This window comes from Nyctereutes procyonoides, unplaced genomic scaffold (assembly GCF_905146905.1).
Source record: "Nyctereutes procyonoides isolate TBG_1078 unplaced genomic scaffold, NYPRO_anot_genome, whole genome shotgun sequence".
Classification (NCBI taxonomy): domain Eukaryota; kingdom Metazoa; phylum Chordata; class Mammalia; order Carnivora; family Canidae; genus Nyctereutes; species Nyctereutes procyonoides.
In genome coordinates, this window is record NW_026575034.1 from 8,944,522 (window position 1) to 8,960,452 (window position 15,931).

The 15,931-nt window shown below is 51.3% G+C and overlaps 1 protein-coding gene across 5 annotated transcripts in view; it reads right to left on the reverse strand.

Annotated features, from left to right (window-relative positions):
* Positions 1–15,931, reverse strand: part of NAV2 (neuron navigator 2) — a 724,598-nt gene that overhangs the window by 360,237 nt on the left and 348,430 nt on the right. Inside the window, exon 1 of one of the 5 annotated variants that reach the window (XM_055317512.1) lies at positions 12,165–12,191. The exons of the other annotated variants lie outside the window; for them this stretch is intronic. Coding sequence (XP_055173487.1) covers positions 12,165–12,176 — 12 coding nt within the window. The 5' untranslated portion in view covers positions 12,177–12,191. Of the gene's footprint in view, positions 1–12,164; positions 12,192–15,931 lie in introns of those variants that run through there. 5 annotated transcript variants of the gene reach the window in all.

A 15,931-nucleotide genomic window follows, 5' to 3' on the forward strand; every position in this document is an offset into this window, starting at 1 on the left:
CCACTTCCTAATGCCATCATGTTGGGGGATCAAGACTTCAACACATGCACTCGCACTCGGAGTAGGAGGAGGCACAAACATCCAGTCCATAGACTGAGTTTGCAGTAATTAACATTAATGGACTATGAGAATAATCACTATTTGTCCAAGACATACCAACTTGAAATTCTATCCCAGTATTAATAATGTAGAGTTGGAAACAACATAAGTGCCCAACGGTTAGGGATGCGTGAAATAAATTACTTGCATACAACTAAATATGCTACAGCTAGTAAAAGCGGCTGGGTAGAAACAAACTAATCACATGGAAAGATGTCCATGATGTATGACGTTTTTAAAAATGTAGGTCAGAAAATATATAGATGTTAATCAGTAGGGAAAATAAGACTGGTAAAGAAAAACTGACCTGGGATGCCTGGGTGGCTCAGTGCTTGAGCATCTGCCTTGGCTCAGAGCGTGATCCCAGTCCTGGGATCCAGTTCTGCATCAGGCTCCCCGCGGAGAGCCTGCTTCTCCCTCTGTGTCTCTGCCTCTCTCTGTGTGTCTCTCATGAATAAATAAAATCTTAAAAAAAATAAAACTGACCCAAATATTCACAACTCATCTAGAGGTGAGATTTACAAGCAGTTTTTAACTGTTCTTTTACCCTAGTTGTATATTCTAAAATTTCTAGAATAAACATGCAAGATTTTTGAAACAAGAAAGGAAGAAGTGTGTGTATGTTCGTGTGTGAGAGTGATTGTGTATTTACTGCCAGACATGACCCAGGAAATGGGAGAAAGAGCATCAGTATCACCCTGCGGGTCAGAGTGAGTGCATACACCCAGCCCAGAGTCCCTGCAGCCACTCCCATTGTGGGCTATTACCTGAATCCCTTCACATTTTCTTCTCAAAGGTCACCTCAATCAGCCCTAACCATCCTCTTGGTCAGTTTCGATGGCATAGCCACATGTACCTTGTAAGATAGAAATGTAATTAGCTCTTGGAGTCAAAAGACTGGGTGGCCCAGACAGTTGGGCATCTGCTTTGGCATGGGCCAGGATCTCAGGGTTCCAGGATCAAGCCCCATGTCATTGGGCATCGTGCCCAGCAGGGAGTCTGCTGGAGATTCTCCGCGTCTCCCTCTGCCCCTCTCCCCCCCCTAAAAAAAAAGTTTAATAATTATTTATTAGCAAATACACATTGACAGATGTGAATGTTGGCCTATTTTGGGGAGTGGGGTGGGAATAAGAAAGAAGCAGCTCCAAGGTAGATGGAAGGTGGTTGTAGATTTTGAAGAGCCCATGAGGTCAGAGAGCCAAAGAGAAAGCCCTTTGCCTTTATAAGTGAATAGCTAAGCTAGTAGTTGACCACCTCAGGCATAGCTAAGAAAGACAAGTGGAATAGAGTAACAGCTGAGATTTATTATTTCATCCATCCAATCCCACCCTTTTCTACGCTCTGACACTATACTGTGAGCACAACACAGTTCTAACCCTCGTGGAGCTTACATGCCACCGGAGAGAAAGATGGAAAGGAAAGGCATCGTGCTGTGAAGACAGGCAGCGATAAGTTCTATGAACGTAAACTACAGGAAGTGAACAAAGACCGCGGCGGTGCTATTTTAGATGGGTTGGTCAAGGAAGAGCACGGCCAAGGAGGACGTGAGGGGGCAAGCTCTGCGTTTACCTGTGGAAAGGCATTAGGACCGTGGGAACAGCAACAGAGGTCCTGAGTTGCAAGTGTGCTTGGAACACTTAAGAACAGGAAGGAAGCCCGTGCGTTGGAGCAGAGTGAGGTCTGGGAAATGCAACCAGGTGTGCTCCCTCTGGATACGGGTATCTCTGCTACCATCCTAGGTTTCAGACCCAAAGAAGCTGCTTCTATCCCACCGCCTCCAGTCACAGGGGGACTGAGTCTCTGAAAACCTGGCTTAGTTGACTCACAGTATAGGGAGATGGTTAAGAGCTCAGGCTTTGAAGTCAGACACCTGTGGGTGAAGGTCCCAGCTCCCCCCCATCCCTGCTGCGTGTCCCCATGCAAGCTGCTTAGCTGATACGAAGCCCAGGGGTGTGCTGGTAAGTCGGATCTCCTGGGGTAGAGGGAGCAGGACATGGAGAAAAGCCTCAGTTTGCAGCATTTGCCGATTTCTGTGGTAGAAATACATCCACCGCGGCCAATTTCAGCTAGCAACACGGAATCGCCGAACACAGAATTAGGAAGACACACACACACACACACAAAGGGCTCTCAAGAGCCAGGACCAACCAGCTCCAGCACATCATCAGCTCAGTTTCTTTCATCTGTGAAAACAGATTTCGCCTCATGCAGTACTTGGTGAGAATTACATGAGGTGTATATAAAAAGCACTTAGCATAATGCATGGTGTGTAGCTAATGCTCCATAAGTGAGAGCTGTGATTCTTGCTCATTAAGGACGTGGGATTCTGGTCTGGCACTTGCACGCAGAAATGAATTCTCAAAGGACAGAGCAAAGGGTCACCAGGAGGGCTGGGGCCTCATTCTGACTCTGTCTCTGCCTCCTGTGTGACTCGGGGCAAGTTGCTTTCCCTCTCTGGGCTTCTGTTACTCTATCCGAAGTGAGGCACAGAACGAGTTACAGAATTCCTTCCAGACTGGACATTCTGCAACTTCCTACTTTGGGGACTGTTCTGGAAGCCCCCATGGAAAGAGTGGGTGGGTACAGGTTACCAAGGCATCATTAGGGGTGAGATGGAGTTCCCTGGATTCTCGCCAATCTTAAAAGCTACCTGGACAGATGTGTGCAGAGTCTAGGACAGGAAGCCTGAGTGAGTTCTCTCCTGGCAAAGACCACAGAACTGTTCAAAAAAATCAAGAGAAAAACACCTAAACGAGAGGGAAGCGGGGGGGGGGGTGATGCTGGGTGGCTCAGCAGTTGAGCATCTGCCTTTGGCTCAGGGCATGACCCTGGGGTCCTGGGATCAAGTTCCGCATCGGGCTTCCTTGAGGAGCCTGCTTCTCCCTCTGCCTGTGTCTCTGCCTCTCTCTGTGTGTCTCTTGTGAATAAATAAATAAAATCTAAAAAAAAAAAAAAATGAGAGAGAGAGAAGCATACACATGACAGTAGGGAGAGAAAAAAGAGATCTAAGGGAGTAGTTTGAGGATTAATAGGTCTCAGAAAATGTCTTCAATACACATTTTAGGAAGGAAGGCCCTGTGTGCCAAAGCTTTCATGTAAAGGGAGAAAGGAGCCATGGACATAATGTGGGGTGAGACGAGCGTAGCAGAGGCAAGCGGGGGGACCGCAGGTGAGGATGACCAGGCCCCGTGACAGGGGAGCAAGCGGCGGGCTGGAGAGGCCAGGCCATGCCAGCTTCGCGGGATGGCAGCCGGGATCTGCACAGCTCAGTTCCTTGCACTTCCAACGTCCTCATTAGAATCCCTTTGAAGTACATCAGACTATAATTTTCAGGAGTCAAGAGCAAAGCTCCCTGTAGCCTTTGGCTCGCTCGGACCGTCAGCGGGAGGGAGCGCAGTGTCTGACGCAGCCCCCTCAAGGCCACAGACACGAGGCAGGCCTGCCCGCAGAGGACGGGCGGCCCCAAAGATTTTGCGGACTTTGCACGTTTGGCGGTCAGCGTCTCTGGACTGGCCCACATCCCTTCTCGGGGGACGAATGGGGCCCCAGCCCCGGGGCCCCCAGCGCCGCGATCGGCTCCCCGGCTGGCAGCTCCGTTTTCCTCCCCGGGAAGTACTTTGCTCGAGCAGCCCGGGCGCTCTGGGCGCTGCCTCGGTCGCGACAAGTGGGTGACTTCACTGAATGTCCATCTCGGTCGTCCCCGATCCAACATTTTTGGGTCACCTATTGTTCCCCTAAGGAGCTTAGTTCCGACGCCTCGACACCCAGGGACATGAAAGGCGCTGGTTGGAGCGCACGTTTCACCGCCACTGGAGCTCAACCCTGACAGGTAAGCGTAATTACTGGCTGCCTCCAGCTCCTCGTCAGCCGGCTTGGACGGAAAGAAGAAAGTCATAGTAAAAACGTCATGACATTCTAGTCAAGCCGGGAACCACGGCCCACAGCCGGTGACTTGCGGTGGCACAGCCGAGGCCCAAGAGAGGTGGGGACAAGCCCGGGCCAGGGGCGCCCCGCCCACGCCCACCTCTTAACGAGGACACCCGGAGTCCCAGGCCCGGGGTCGGGAGCCGCAAAGGCGGCGTTGATTCCGCCCATAAACGATGATCAACCCCAGCCTTTAAGCTTATTAAAAATAAGCCGAGCAAGGACTCAATCATCATCAAATGCTCAGTGTGAGGTTGCTTCTAAAAATAAGAGTCCATCTGAAATTCTAACAGCATCTTACGGTGGATGGCTACACAATCTGTTGGCAAAATGCAAACGAGTAAAAGAAACCTCAGAATCGCCCAGAAATGACACTCTGGGAGCTGGGGGGCCCCGGGTTCCAATCCTGCCCTTCGCCACCCGCTGCGCCCCACCATCCCCTTGACCTCGTTTGCCCGTGGAAGATCCACCAGCCTTGGACGCCGGTCCAGGGCTGCCCTGGCTGCCCGTGCAGGTGGCACCGGCCCTCCGTGCTCCCCACGGGCCCCCAACCGCGTGTTTTCCCCACGCACGCCGCTGGTGCTCACGGCCACACTCCGTCCTTTCCCCGGCGTTCAGTGCCACAGGCGCGGCGGCAGGTGGGACACCGGGCAGGCCCGGGGAGCGGTGTGACCATATGCCCACTGTCCAGGGTAGGGCACCGAGGCCCAGGAAAGGCCGAAGAGCGGGAAGCGGCAGAGCTGGGATGCGCAGGCCCGGCTCCCTCTGCCTGAGCACGTGAGAAAGATGCTGGCTGAACTGACTCCTCCCGCCTTGGGCCCCTGGGCGGGGGCAGCTATGTGATGCGAGGTGCTGTGCTCCTGTGCTCCGTGGGAAACGCACCCCCAGCTCATGCTGCTGCTCAGCTCTGCCCCCCCAGGGGGACCCGCACACAGCCCTCCCGGCAAAGCTCCCGGCAGGTCCTGCCCTCCCTGGCCTGTGGATCCTGCAGGTGCCGCCTGCCCTGGGACCAGCCACGCCCTCCCTGTCGCCAGCCAGTGGGGCTCCCCTGAGCAGTGAGTTCCCAGTCTCCAGATGGGCTCCCGGCTCCTTCCTGGGGAGATCAGTGCTGAGGGGAAGCATTCTGTGAACAGTCCACACCAACTCCACCTTGATTTGCGGTTTTAAAAGAGCAGACGACCGGGATCAGATCAATACGACTGCCTGGAGGTGGTCAGGGGGAAGCGAAGAGGGCCGGGCACTGGACAAAGTTGACTGGCCTCCCTCCAAGGGCAGCTTGGGCACCAGATGGCCCAAGCAGGGAGGTTCGGCACTTGCCCTAGGTCCCGTCCACTCCTGGTTGTTTAGTTGGGCTTGCTTTATGCAGCCCTTTCTTTTTTTTTTTTTTTTTTTTTTTTAAGATTTTATTTATTTAGGGATCCCTGGGTGGCGCAGCAGTTTAGCGCCTGTCTTTGGCCCAGGGCGCGATCCTGGAAACCCGGGATCGAATCCCATGTCGGGCTCCCGGTGCATGGAGCCTGCTTCTCCCTCTGCCTGTGTCTCTGCCTCTCTCTCTCTCATTCTGTGTGACTATCATAAATAAATAAAAATTTAAAAAAAATTTTAAAAAAAAGATTTTATTTATTCATGAGAGAGGCAGAGACACAGGCAGAGGGAGAAGCAGGCTCCATGCAGGGAGCCTGATGTAGGACTTGATCCTGGGACCCAGGGTCAGGCCCGGGGCCAAAGGCGCCACTATAAGTAGCCCTTTCTGACTGCTAGCCTGTCTGAGAATGGCACAGTGTGATGGAAGGGGATTAGTTTGAGTCCTCTGTCTGTGCTGTGTGACTTCAAACCACTGACTCGACCTCTCTGAGCCTCAAGTTTCACACCTATCAACTGGGTATTTATTCCTGCCCCAACGTGTTATTGGAAGGTGAAATAATACGAGTGATGACACAGTAAGTGTTCAATACAAGGCGGACAATAATGGTAATAATCACAGTGGCTTTTTTAAGAAGGGAAGACACGGTGAGAGCCTCGGCTTAGCAACCTTAACCTGCGGTCACCCTCAGTCTCGTGAATGCAGATTGTGGGGAGCATCCCAGAAGGTGGATATGAGTGACACTGTGCACAGGACAACGGGAGAGAATGGAAGCAGGATTCCTAGGAGACACACAGAGGGGGCAGGTGGCAAAGGGGATAGATGAATCAGGAGAATGCGGAAATGAGGTGAACTATGAATAAAAAAGAAAGAAACCCACTTCTAATTTTGCTATCCACAACGACTTATTAAATCCACCTTCTTTTGATTAATTGTCCTTCCGCGTCCTTCCAGCATCCTCCTCGTTAACAACAGCAAACGCATTCCATAAATAAAACCACAGTCGAGAGGTAATTAATGCTGAGCCATCTAATTCCGAATTTCAAATCATGCTCTACTTACATTAAAATAAGATTGCAGGCATGTGTGATAATCAATTTTACTCTAATTTAAAAAAAAAAAAACATACACAAACTGAAGTCAGTTATTTAGGGAGAGACTTGGGAAGCATGGCTGCAATTGGCTTCCATATGTCGCCCAAATATGTGGAGCTGAGCTTGGACGCCTGTTGGGATGTGCCACTGTCACTGCCTTGTCTTCTGCAAAGTCACACACGTGACCAGGTTCAAAGGACATGTATCCTGCCTGGTATCTGGGCTGAGCCAGGCCAGCAGCGGAGAGCTGGCCGGGCAGGAGGGTGTGAAGCGGGCCAAGGCTGCAGTTTCTAGAACTCTATTTCTTAACTGACTCTATCTTGGACAAGACACCTCCCTTTTCTCTATCTCACTGTCCCCACTTCCTAATCTGTAAAATGGGCGTAATATTTTAAGATACCCGCGTTGGCGAGATACTTTGGAAACTGCAATTTTCTGCTGCTGTGAGTGGTTATTATCGGCCCTGACCTGGTCCAAATGTTACTCTGTGCTTTCTGGATGGCCAGTTATAGTCAAGTGGCCTGAATTTCATGTCTTTCCAGTGTCAAAGCCAAGGTGAAGGAAGAAGACAACAGGTCAACAGGTAGGGAAGCAGGTGCGTGGAGGGCTAACCCGGGGAACAAGTTAAGGGCTACGTGATCCATTAGGCACAGTGCTTAGGGCCTATGATATTTGTAGAATGCATGGAAATGTTTTAATTTCTCTTTTTTGTAACCAGAAGGAACAATGAATACAATTCAGCCTGGATTATACTTGTTTTATACCAAGGCAGTCATTAAATAAACTTTTCAATCTCTCTCTCTCTCTCTGTCTCTCTCTTTTTTAATGGAGAAAGAGGTCTACAAAGCCAGAAGTTCTGACCAAGCCCACTGCTTACGAATGCAGCAGGCTTTCCTTGCTACCCTTCCCAGAGCCCAGATCAGTTCCTCAGGAGCCGAGATGTCTCCTCCTAGACATCTGAGCCCTCTGGAGACGATACCAGGAGGTAATGCCAATTCCAGGTCAAGGAGTGGGTAAGAGTTCCTGACAGCATGGCAGGCCAGAAGGGAAGAGTCTTGAAGAGGGTAGGGGGAGTGGTTCCTGGGTACCCCTGGAATCATGCCTTCTACACCAGTGTCCAAACTCACTACTGGACTGACTCATCTTCCAGGTGGAGATACTTACTCCTCCTGCTATCGGTGGGAGTACAACCTGGTACACACTTGCCAGAGAGCCATTCGGCAGTGTTTAGCCACATCTGAAAGTATGGACTTTAACCCAACAATTCTGCTTCCAGGAATGCATCTCATAGTCCTTCCTGTGCAATGGTACACAGATAAAGGTATAATGATGTTCATGATGGTAAAAACCCAGGATGGCCAAAATGTCCGCCAGGAGGGCAACAGCCATACAAGAGTCTGTAATGGAGAAGTTAAACAGAGGGCATCTATCTGATCTGTGTGTCAAGAGATGGCGAAGGGTGAAGAAAGACCTCTGTGAGCATGGAGAGATTCCAAGTGGGGGAGGAGAGATGTATGCTGGTTTTTGTGCAAAAATTTCTGGAATGATGCACAAGCAACTATTCTCAGAAGCGATTGCTAGGACAGCGGGAATGAGGTTGGTTGGGAGGGCAGGCCCATGCCCGGGTGAGGGGGTGACAGGGGTGCATTTCAGGCAGTCTCTGGCAAAGTACGTCGTCATCGGGATCCTCTCCTCTACTCAGTGAAGCCTGGGACTCACCCCTAGTTTAGGCCTTCATTCCAGTTCTTGTTCTGGAAGGTCTTTGCATTCTTAGATGGCGTAAAGACAAGCAAGCAAAAAGTTTGAGCTGAAAACCCAGCTCCCACTTTACTAACTGCGTGGCAATCTCTGGAAGCCTCAGTTTCTTCATCTGTAGCAGATGAACTACCCCACTGCCTTAAGGAAGAAATGAGACAGTATTTGTGGTAATATTCAACACAACGTCTAGCACATATTAGATACTCAATAAACACTGATTGCCCCTGAAGCCAGTGGAAGGGAGGGGGATGCAATGTGCAGGGGAGCACATCAACCAGAAGAGGACCCTGATGGCCTGAGGATGGGGATGGCCCTAGCCTGACCCAAACCCTCCATGGCTAGGGGGGCAACCCGACAGTCCAGGCTTCCCAGGCTGGATCAGTCCAGACAGCTGCCACAGCAGGACAGCAAGCAACTTCTGGGATGACTGGCTGACCGGGGAGCCCTGTGTCCTTCAGCAGGAAGGGATGAGCTGGTACTTCGTGACCAGGTCCAGATACCACCTCATTCCCAGCGCTGAGTCCAGCCCACCTCGGCCTCATTCCGGAGTGCTGTGTCTTATCCCTCATTCAGATTCACGTTTTGTCCTTGGGGGAAACCCAGCCACAAACCCGATTCCCAGAACTGAGAACTGCAGGCTCTAGGCATTCTTCACCTGTAGCCGCCTCTAGGTGAGGAGGCCACAGGCAAGGCCCAGGAGGAGAAAAGGCCTGGTGCACATGGCCAGGGTGAAAGACAGTGTGTCCCCTGCCCCTAAAGTTATGCTGGGCCAGCAAAGAGGGAGGGCCCACATCCAGTCCTGCTCCTGTCTAACCACTCAGCTGGGGTGGTCCGTGGTCCCTCCCAACTGGGTCGAGGGAGATGCTCGGCCTGAAGCCCGACTCCCAAGTTCAGGAGCAGTGACATGGCTTTGCAGCTGCAACCTCAGAACCACCACCTTCCCTACTTCTCCCCCTCGCAAAGTGCTTTGAAGTGTGCGGAGTCCTTCACAGGAGCCTCACAATGCCCTTGTGGGGAGATGTGGATTTTCAACACGTTTTAGGTAAGAAACAGACTCCTACCAGTTCAGTCGTCTGTCCGAAATCCCACTTAGGGGAGTTGGGATGTGAACCTAGGTCGCACGACCCCTCCCGCAGAACTCGTTCTCCTGAACCTCTGGCCCTCTGGATCCCAGCTTTGTCCTCGTCCTGTGAACAGACTGAACTGGGTCTTTACTGTCCAGGCTGCCCTGAGCTCCGGGCCCTGGAAGGAGATTGCCCACGTCCCTGTGCATGTGTTGCTGCGACGCACCACCAGGTGGCAACAGCAGCCAGGGCTTCCCAGGGCGGCGGCCGAGGCAGCGGGGAGCGCGGGCTGGTGTGCGGCCCACAAGGTTCGGGCCCTAGAGCTGCAGCTTCTACTGCACACCGGGCTGCTTCTTGCCTCCCTGCCTGTCTGGGCACCGAGACCACAGGAAGGCTGCTCCCACTATCTAGACACTGGCAGGGCTGACCCCAGGCCAGGCCCCAGGAGGGGCGCGCACCAGCAGTAGTGAGCCTCCTGGCACCAGGGCCCCATCTATCTGCACAGGCACCGAGCGGAGCAAGGGCGCATCAGCTGTCAGCGTCTGGCCCGGCCTGGAGCACCGCACACAGAGGGGAGCCCTCAGTTCACCAGCCCTCGCTCAGACCACACCCCACGCTTGCCAGTCCTGCACCTACGCGATGGCCGCTTGTGGAATGATTTCCGTGCGCCACAGTCTGACATCCCTCGCGCCGCTGTTGGAAACTGCACTGGACCAAGGTTAGGAGCCCGGGCCCTGGGCCAGACCGCCGGTCTCACTAGCTAGCTGAGCCTGGATGGGACCCTGAGCTCTTTGCGTCGGCTTACTCATCTTCAGACGTGACAACAAGAGCGTCCACCCCATACGCGCTTGCTGAGGATCAGAGGAGGTGATATATGTGTAACGTGCTTTTAAGCTCCCCCGGATATATAGTAAGTGCTCCTTAAACGCTTGCTACTATCAATGACGGGCCTACCAAAGCAAGTATCGTCTGCTGCTTGCTTCTCTGGTCATGCTCCACCCTTCCATATCTTCCAGAACATCAGTGACTCCCCTTCCCTGAATGCCTCGCATGTTTTCTGACCTCTGTGCCTCTGCGCGTCATATTCTCTCTACCTGGAAAGCCCCTTACCCTACCTCTTTCGAACACACCCCTCCAAATTTCAGGCCCACCACCAATTAGTAGAGTCTGCCTCGAATTAGTTCTTTATGAGTTTTATTGTCCCTAGATGCATGCAGGGATCCCTCCCAGAATTCCACACAGTACTTCGTTCATAGGAGGTGCCCCCAAAAGCGTACAGTACAAATAACACCTTGCCAAGGGCTGAAAGGCTACAAGGTGTGCCTGCTTGGAGCACTGATATACATATGGGAGAACTTTTCTTTTCCTCTCCAAGGACAGGATAAAGCATTTCCCCCTGCACTGTCCTCTTCAGATATACTATGAAACTTGAATTCACGACAGCTGACTTTTGAGCATAAAAGTAAACCTAAGGCCTCAGGTGTTCCTCAACACTCTCAAGCCTGGGACAGCTAGCAGCCCTTCTCCCCTCTTAACAGGGAAAAAGGGAGCGTTCTCTTCCTAGGACACTTGTCAATCCCCGACTCAAGCAAGAGAAAGGTTTGGCCAACAACTGTTCATTCAAATTCCTAAAGGGGCAAGCAGCTGACTAGGCATAAGACAACAGGGAGTGGTGCGGCCTGTGGCAAATAGAAAACACAACCTAAGGACATCCCTCAAATTTTTAAACCACTGTACCAAATGAACAAATGCATCCACAGATGTCAGTTAGCCTGAGGGATGTCAGCTTGCCAACTTTACCTTAAACATCTGCCACTGACCCTCCAAATAGGGGGCTCCAGGAACTCGGCGTAAGCTCTGAATAATGAAAGGGGACAAGACCTGAGAGTGAATCCCTGCTCTGTCACTTCCTAGCTGTGTGACCTTGGACATCATACCTTCTCTTCGCCCATTTTCTCATCATTAAAGTAGGTATAAAAGGAGAACCTACCTCGTGGGGTTGCCCCAGTGATTAAATGAAAACATAAGTAGACTAACAGAGAACCTGATGTGTGTGAAGGTCCATAAATGACTTTAAATTTTCCTGACCAAGTGGGAGGATTATAAGCGAAGGGGGTAAGATCTGTGTGTTTCTAAGCACACTGCACCTGCTGGTACTAGCTGTGTGCTCTCCCAGCTACTGCCTCTCCTCCCGACAGGTGCCACCGTGCGGCCCAGGGGACGGGCCCTAACTGGCCAAGCTCCAGCATACAGCTCTGCACTGCTCTAGGCAGCCAGGCATTGCGGCAGCAGAAGCCTTCCACCTGCAGGAGTAAAATGCCTTCAAAGGGCTGTCGTAGAGCCCACACACTCAAAGCTACGTGACCTCTGCTACGGGGGAGAGTCTCGTCACAGTAGCCAGGAATGTCCTCCCTGGTCTCTCCGAAACAACAAGCCCCATCTGCCAACTTCACCCACCACGTCAAGGGGTAGGATATCAGGTTTAGGTGTCTACGTTAGCTGTGAACACCTTCTCTCCACTTGAAAACTCAGCCACAAGTTTCCCACTAGGAAAGGCCACCATCCACTTATCGTGGTCTCCGTACTTTCTCCAGAACCAAACAGACGGAGTTGTCTTTTCATCTCCCGGATGGGCCTCTCCCACATCTGTCACCCACATTTAAGATCTACATCTCTAAAACTGGAGATCCGGCCCGGACAAGGCTGACAGGCTCCGGATGGCTCCTCCACAGACCTACGTCTAAGGGCTCCTATTCTCTGCGTTGGGCCCGGACCACAGGGCGTGGAAAGCATAACTGGTACCTAAACCTTTATCTTAGCTTTTTTTATACCCCCACGAAGTTCTATGTTATACATTCTCACCTTCCCAAGCATCAGAGTGGCTCGAACGGAAGTTTACCTCTTCTTCATCACCCAGGAAGCATCAAAACCATCATCAATCGCTCCAAGGACGACTGATAAGACTGTGGATTTTTTGGTCCCCTCTTCCTTTGCTGTCAAGCTGTCAGCGGTTTCACTGTGTGCTGTTGACTGGGCTGTCAGAGCACCTACTTATCCCAACCCTTCTAATCAGCTGCTTTGGACCTGCTTGGGTCCCGAGACATCAGAGGATGACTAGTAAAAGCCACCATTCACTGGGCGCTGCATGTGTGCCAGACTTCCTGCTAAATGCTTTCCAAGAGCAACTTCACTGGACAACCCCCAAGCACCCGGGGAAGTGGAAATCTTATCCTCGTCTTTCAGATGAGGAAACTAAGCTTCGAGTTGAATAGAAAGGAGCAAAGACGGTTCCTGAATCCAGTCTCTTTGACCCCAAAGGCTGTGATCATAATATACCGCCTTCCACCATGTTACCCCGCTTTGGAATTGCCTATTGGCACAGTCGGGCCCCCTTCCTCCCTCCCCGTCTCCTTGGGATGATGTGATTCCCACAGCAGGCTGTAAGGCCCATGAAAGCCTGAATTCTATCCTTCTTGTCTACCCTGCACCACCCTCTCCCTCCCCATGCTGCCAAACACTGGACCAGGCACACAGAAGAGGTCTAATACATAGCATCACTCCCTTCTTTCTTTCTATCCCTCATATTTTCTTACTCAGACTCTCCTTAAAACCAGGCTCTGGATTGCCTTACTAGAACTTTTCAAAGTGTCCTTCCGGGGGCTGGGAGTGGCTACGGTACCCCAACTCTAACCTGAAATCGTCGGGGGGCCTGTCCCCAGTTCTCCCATCAGGACCCCCTCTGAACATCCATCCATTCATGGTGCCAAGCAGAGGCCCCAAAGAGCTCCAGCAATGACCCCAATGGCATTGCATTGCCTTGGGCTCCATGGCTGGGCCTCGATTCCAGAAGACCAAGAATATGCTCCTTTCAGCTGGCACTGAAGTTCTTTCATGGGACTATGCGAGGTCGGCCTGTCTAAATGATTGCTGACACAGAGTTTCCACAAAAAAACTGCTTTGTCATAGGTAGGGAATCCCTCAACAATATTTGTCAGGGGCCCTAAATATCCTAGGAGGAGCTGTTTCCCTGCTAGCCCTAAAGGAAGACCCCACCGATATGTTTATAGTGATGAGATCTGTGTGAAGAGACACCCAGGGCAGCTGGAATCAGCCTCCAGAACAGCAGAGCTGGGGGAGATGTCCTGCGAGTCTGGACTTCGGAGGGAGCAGATGTGAGTTCCAATCCCAGCTCTGCCATTTGCCAGCTGAGTGGACCCTGGACTAGTCCCTTCCCGCCTGCCTGTGGACTCAAGCACTTTGGTGTAGGAGCTTTATGATAGCTTTTTTTAAAGTCCCAAATCTTGGGGTGCCTGGGTGGCTCAGTTGGTCAAGCGTCTGCCTTCAGCTCAGGTCACCGTCACAGGGTCCTGGGATCCAGCCCTGGGTCAGGCTCCCTGCTCAGCGGGGAGCCTGCTTTTCCCTCTGCCTCCGCTGCTCCTCACCCCTCTTGTACTCTCTCTTTCTCTTTCTCTCACTAAAATAAATAAAATCTTTTTAAAAAAGGTCTCAAATCTTTCCAAATTACAGTTGACCTTGGACATGGTTTTGAACTGCATGACTTCACTTATATGTGGACTTTTTTCGATAAATACAATATTGTAAATGTGTTTTTTCTCCCTTATGATCTTCTTAATAACATTTTCTTTCATCTGGTTTACTCGAAGCCAGCATGTAATATATATACACAGTACATGTTAATCAACTGTTTATGTTATCGGTGAGGCTTCTGGGCAACAGTAAGCTATTCGTAGTTAAGTTTGGGGGGAGTCACAGTTATACATGGGTTTTCAACTCTTCAGAGGGCTGGTGCCCCTAACTCCCACGTTGTCCACTGGGCTCACATTTCATGATCTGACTCCAGATGGCTGAGGAGAGCAAGCTGGCAAAGTGATGATGAGTGTGGACACCTGGTCCAAATCCCAGCTCTTCCACCAGCTAGTTCTCCGATCCTTAGCAGGTCAATTATAAAAAAGTAACTCAGTTATCCCTTCTGCAAAATGGACATAATTTCCTTATAAGCTAATTAGGAGCATGACATGAGAAACCTTATAAATTAAAAAACAAAAACAAAAAAAACACCACAAACCTCAGCCCATGATAAGCATTCGAAAAATTATGGTTATTAAATTTGAACCTGACCTTTGAGTCAATCAAGATTTTATTTAGCACATACCTAGCACAGATGCTAGGTGCCCCAGGAAACCCAAGCCTAAAGACCAGATACTCCCTGAGAAGGATTAGAATGTTTCCCTGAATGTTTAATGCCGAAAACTATTCTCACGGAAGCTCAGCAGATCAAGTTCTATTAAATATGCCGGGTAAGGCTTTGCTCTTGTCCTTTGACCTTCCGCTCGGCGAAGCTCCAGAGCCTGGGATAGCCAGGGAGGTCCTCCTAATTGTCCCCTGTGCCCACCAGTCCTGGAATCCAGTGAGAGGTGGCCCAGAAGGCAGAATGACAGTGAGTAGCTCCAGTTTTCCTAAAAGGAAGCTATTTTTAATCCTCACAGCAATGGAAACTGCATATATTAACATAATCTCAACCCCACCAACTACTTCCAGTCTTTCATTTTTTTAAAACAGGCTTCGTGATCAAAAAAGCCATGCCCAGTTTGTGTCTGGAGCTGGTTGACATAAGGACAGAGGCGGATATGGTCACTGCTGCACCCTATGAACGGACAACAGGTTTGGAAGCGGCACCCCGCCCCCCACCCCCTCCTCCCATGGACCTCTCTCTGCCCCTGGAGCTGCCTTGGGCCTAAGGCTCTTTGGAAGAGCCTCTGTTCCTAAAGGCTGGTGCTGGGGGCTGGACAAGTGCCGGCAGGTCAGGCTGATGTTGCCCTCGAGTTGGGCAGATGGCAGCAGACAGGCAGGTGGCCACCCCCCACACTCAAGCCCCTTCCTCCCCACAATGTCAGCCTCCCCGCAGGCTCCATTTGTTCTCCCATCCTGGCAGGTTATTTTTACCACGGGGGAAAAAAAAGTGATGCTATTTCTCTGCATTCTACCCTGAAACAAGTCACACCAGCTCCCTCAAAAAAAGCACCCAACAGATGGCTCTGGTCCCCTGTGCTCAGAGAAACAGCAAACCTCCTGGGCTGTTGGCAGGTTATTAAAATCTCATGCATCGTGCAGAAGTAATGGCTTGAAACTCCTCGGCCCGGAACGGCATAGAGGTTAGGAGTTTGAGTCCTACCTCTGGTTTTGGCTATCTGACTCCAAGCACTAGCAAGTGACCGAGCCGCACTGTGCCTCTGTTTCCTCCTGTGTAAAACGGGAATCACAAGAATGTTTATTTTACAGAATGGTTGTGAGGACTGAATTAATCAGTCCAGTGCCAGGCACCCAGGAGCTGCTCTATGAGTAATGGCTAGAACTACTATGACCGCTGGTATAAATCTTCATGGGGCTAGAAGAGAATTCTACAAGGCCCTAACTAGATTCCAGGGGAAAGGGCTGCTCCCAGGGCAATAATGACCCCCCAGGACTCCATGTATGTCGCAGAGAGAGCCACGCAGAACAGGCCCAGGCTGAGCTCACGGCTGCCCCGCAACCAGTGGGACTGAGCTGCCAGGTACCCGGCTTAGTGACAACGCCCATGGAGAAGCCATAGATCTTCTAGAGAGGTTCCG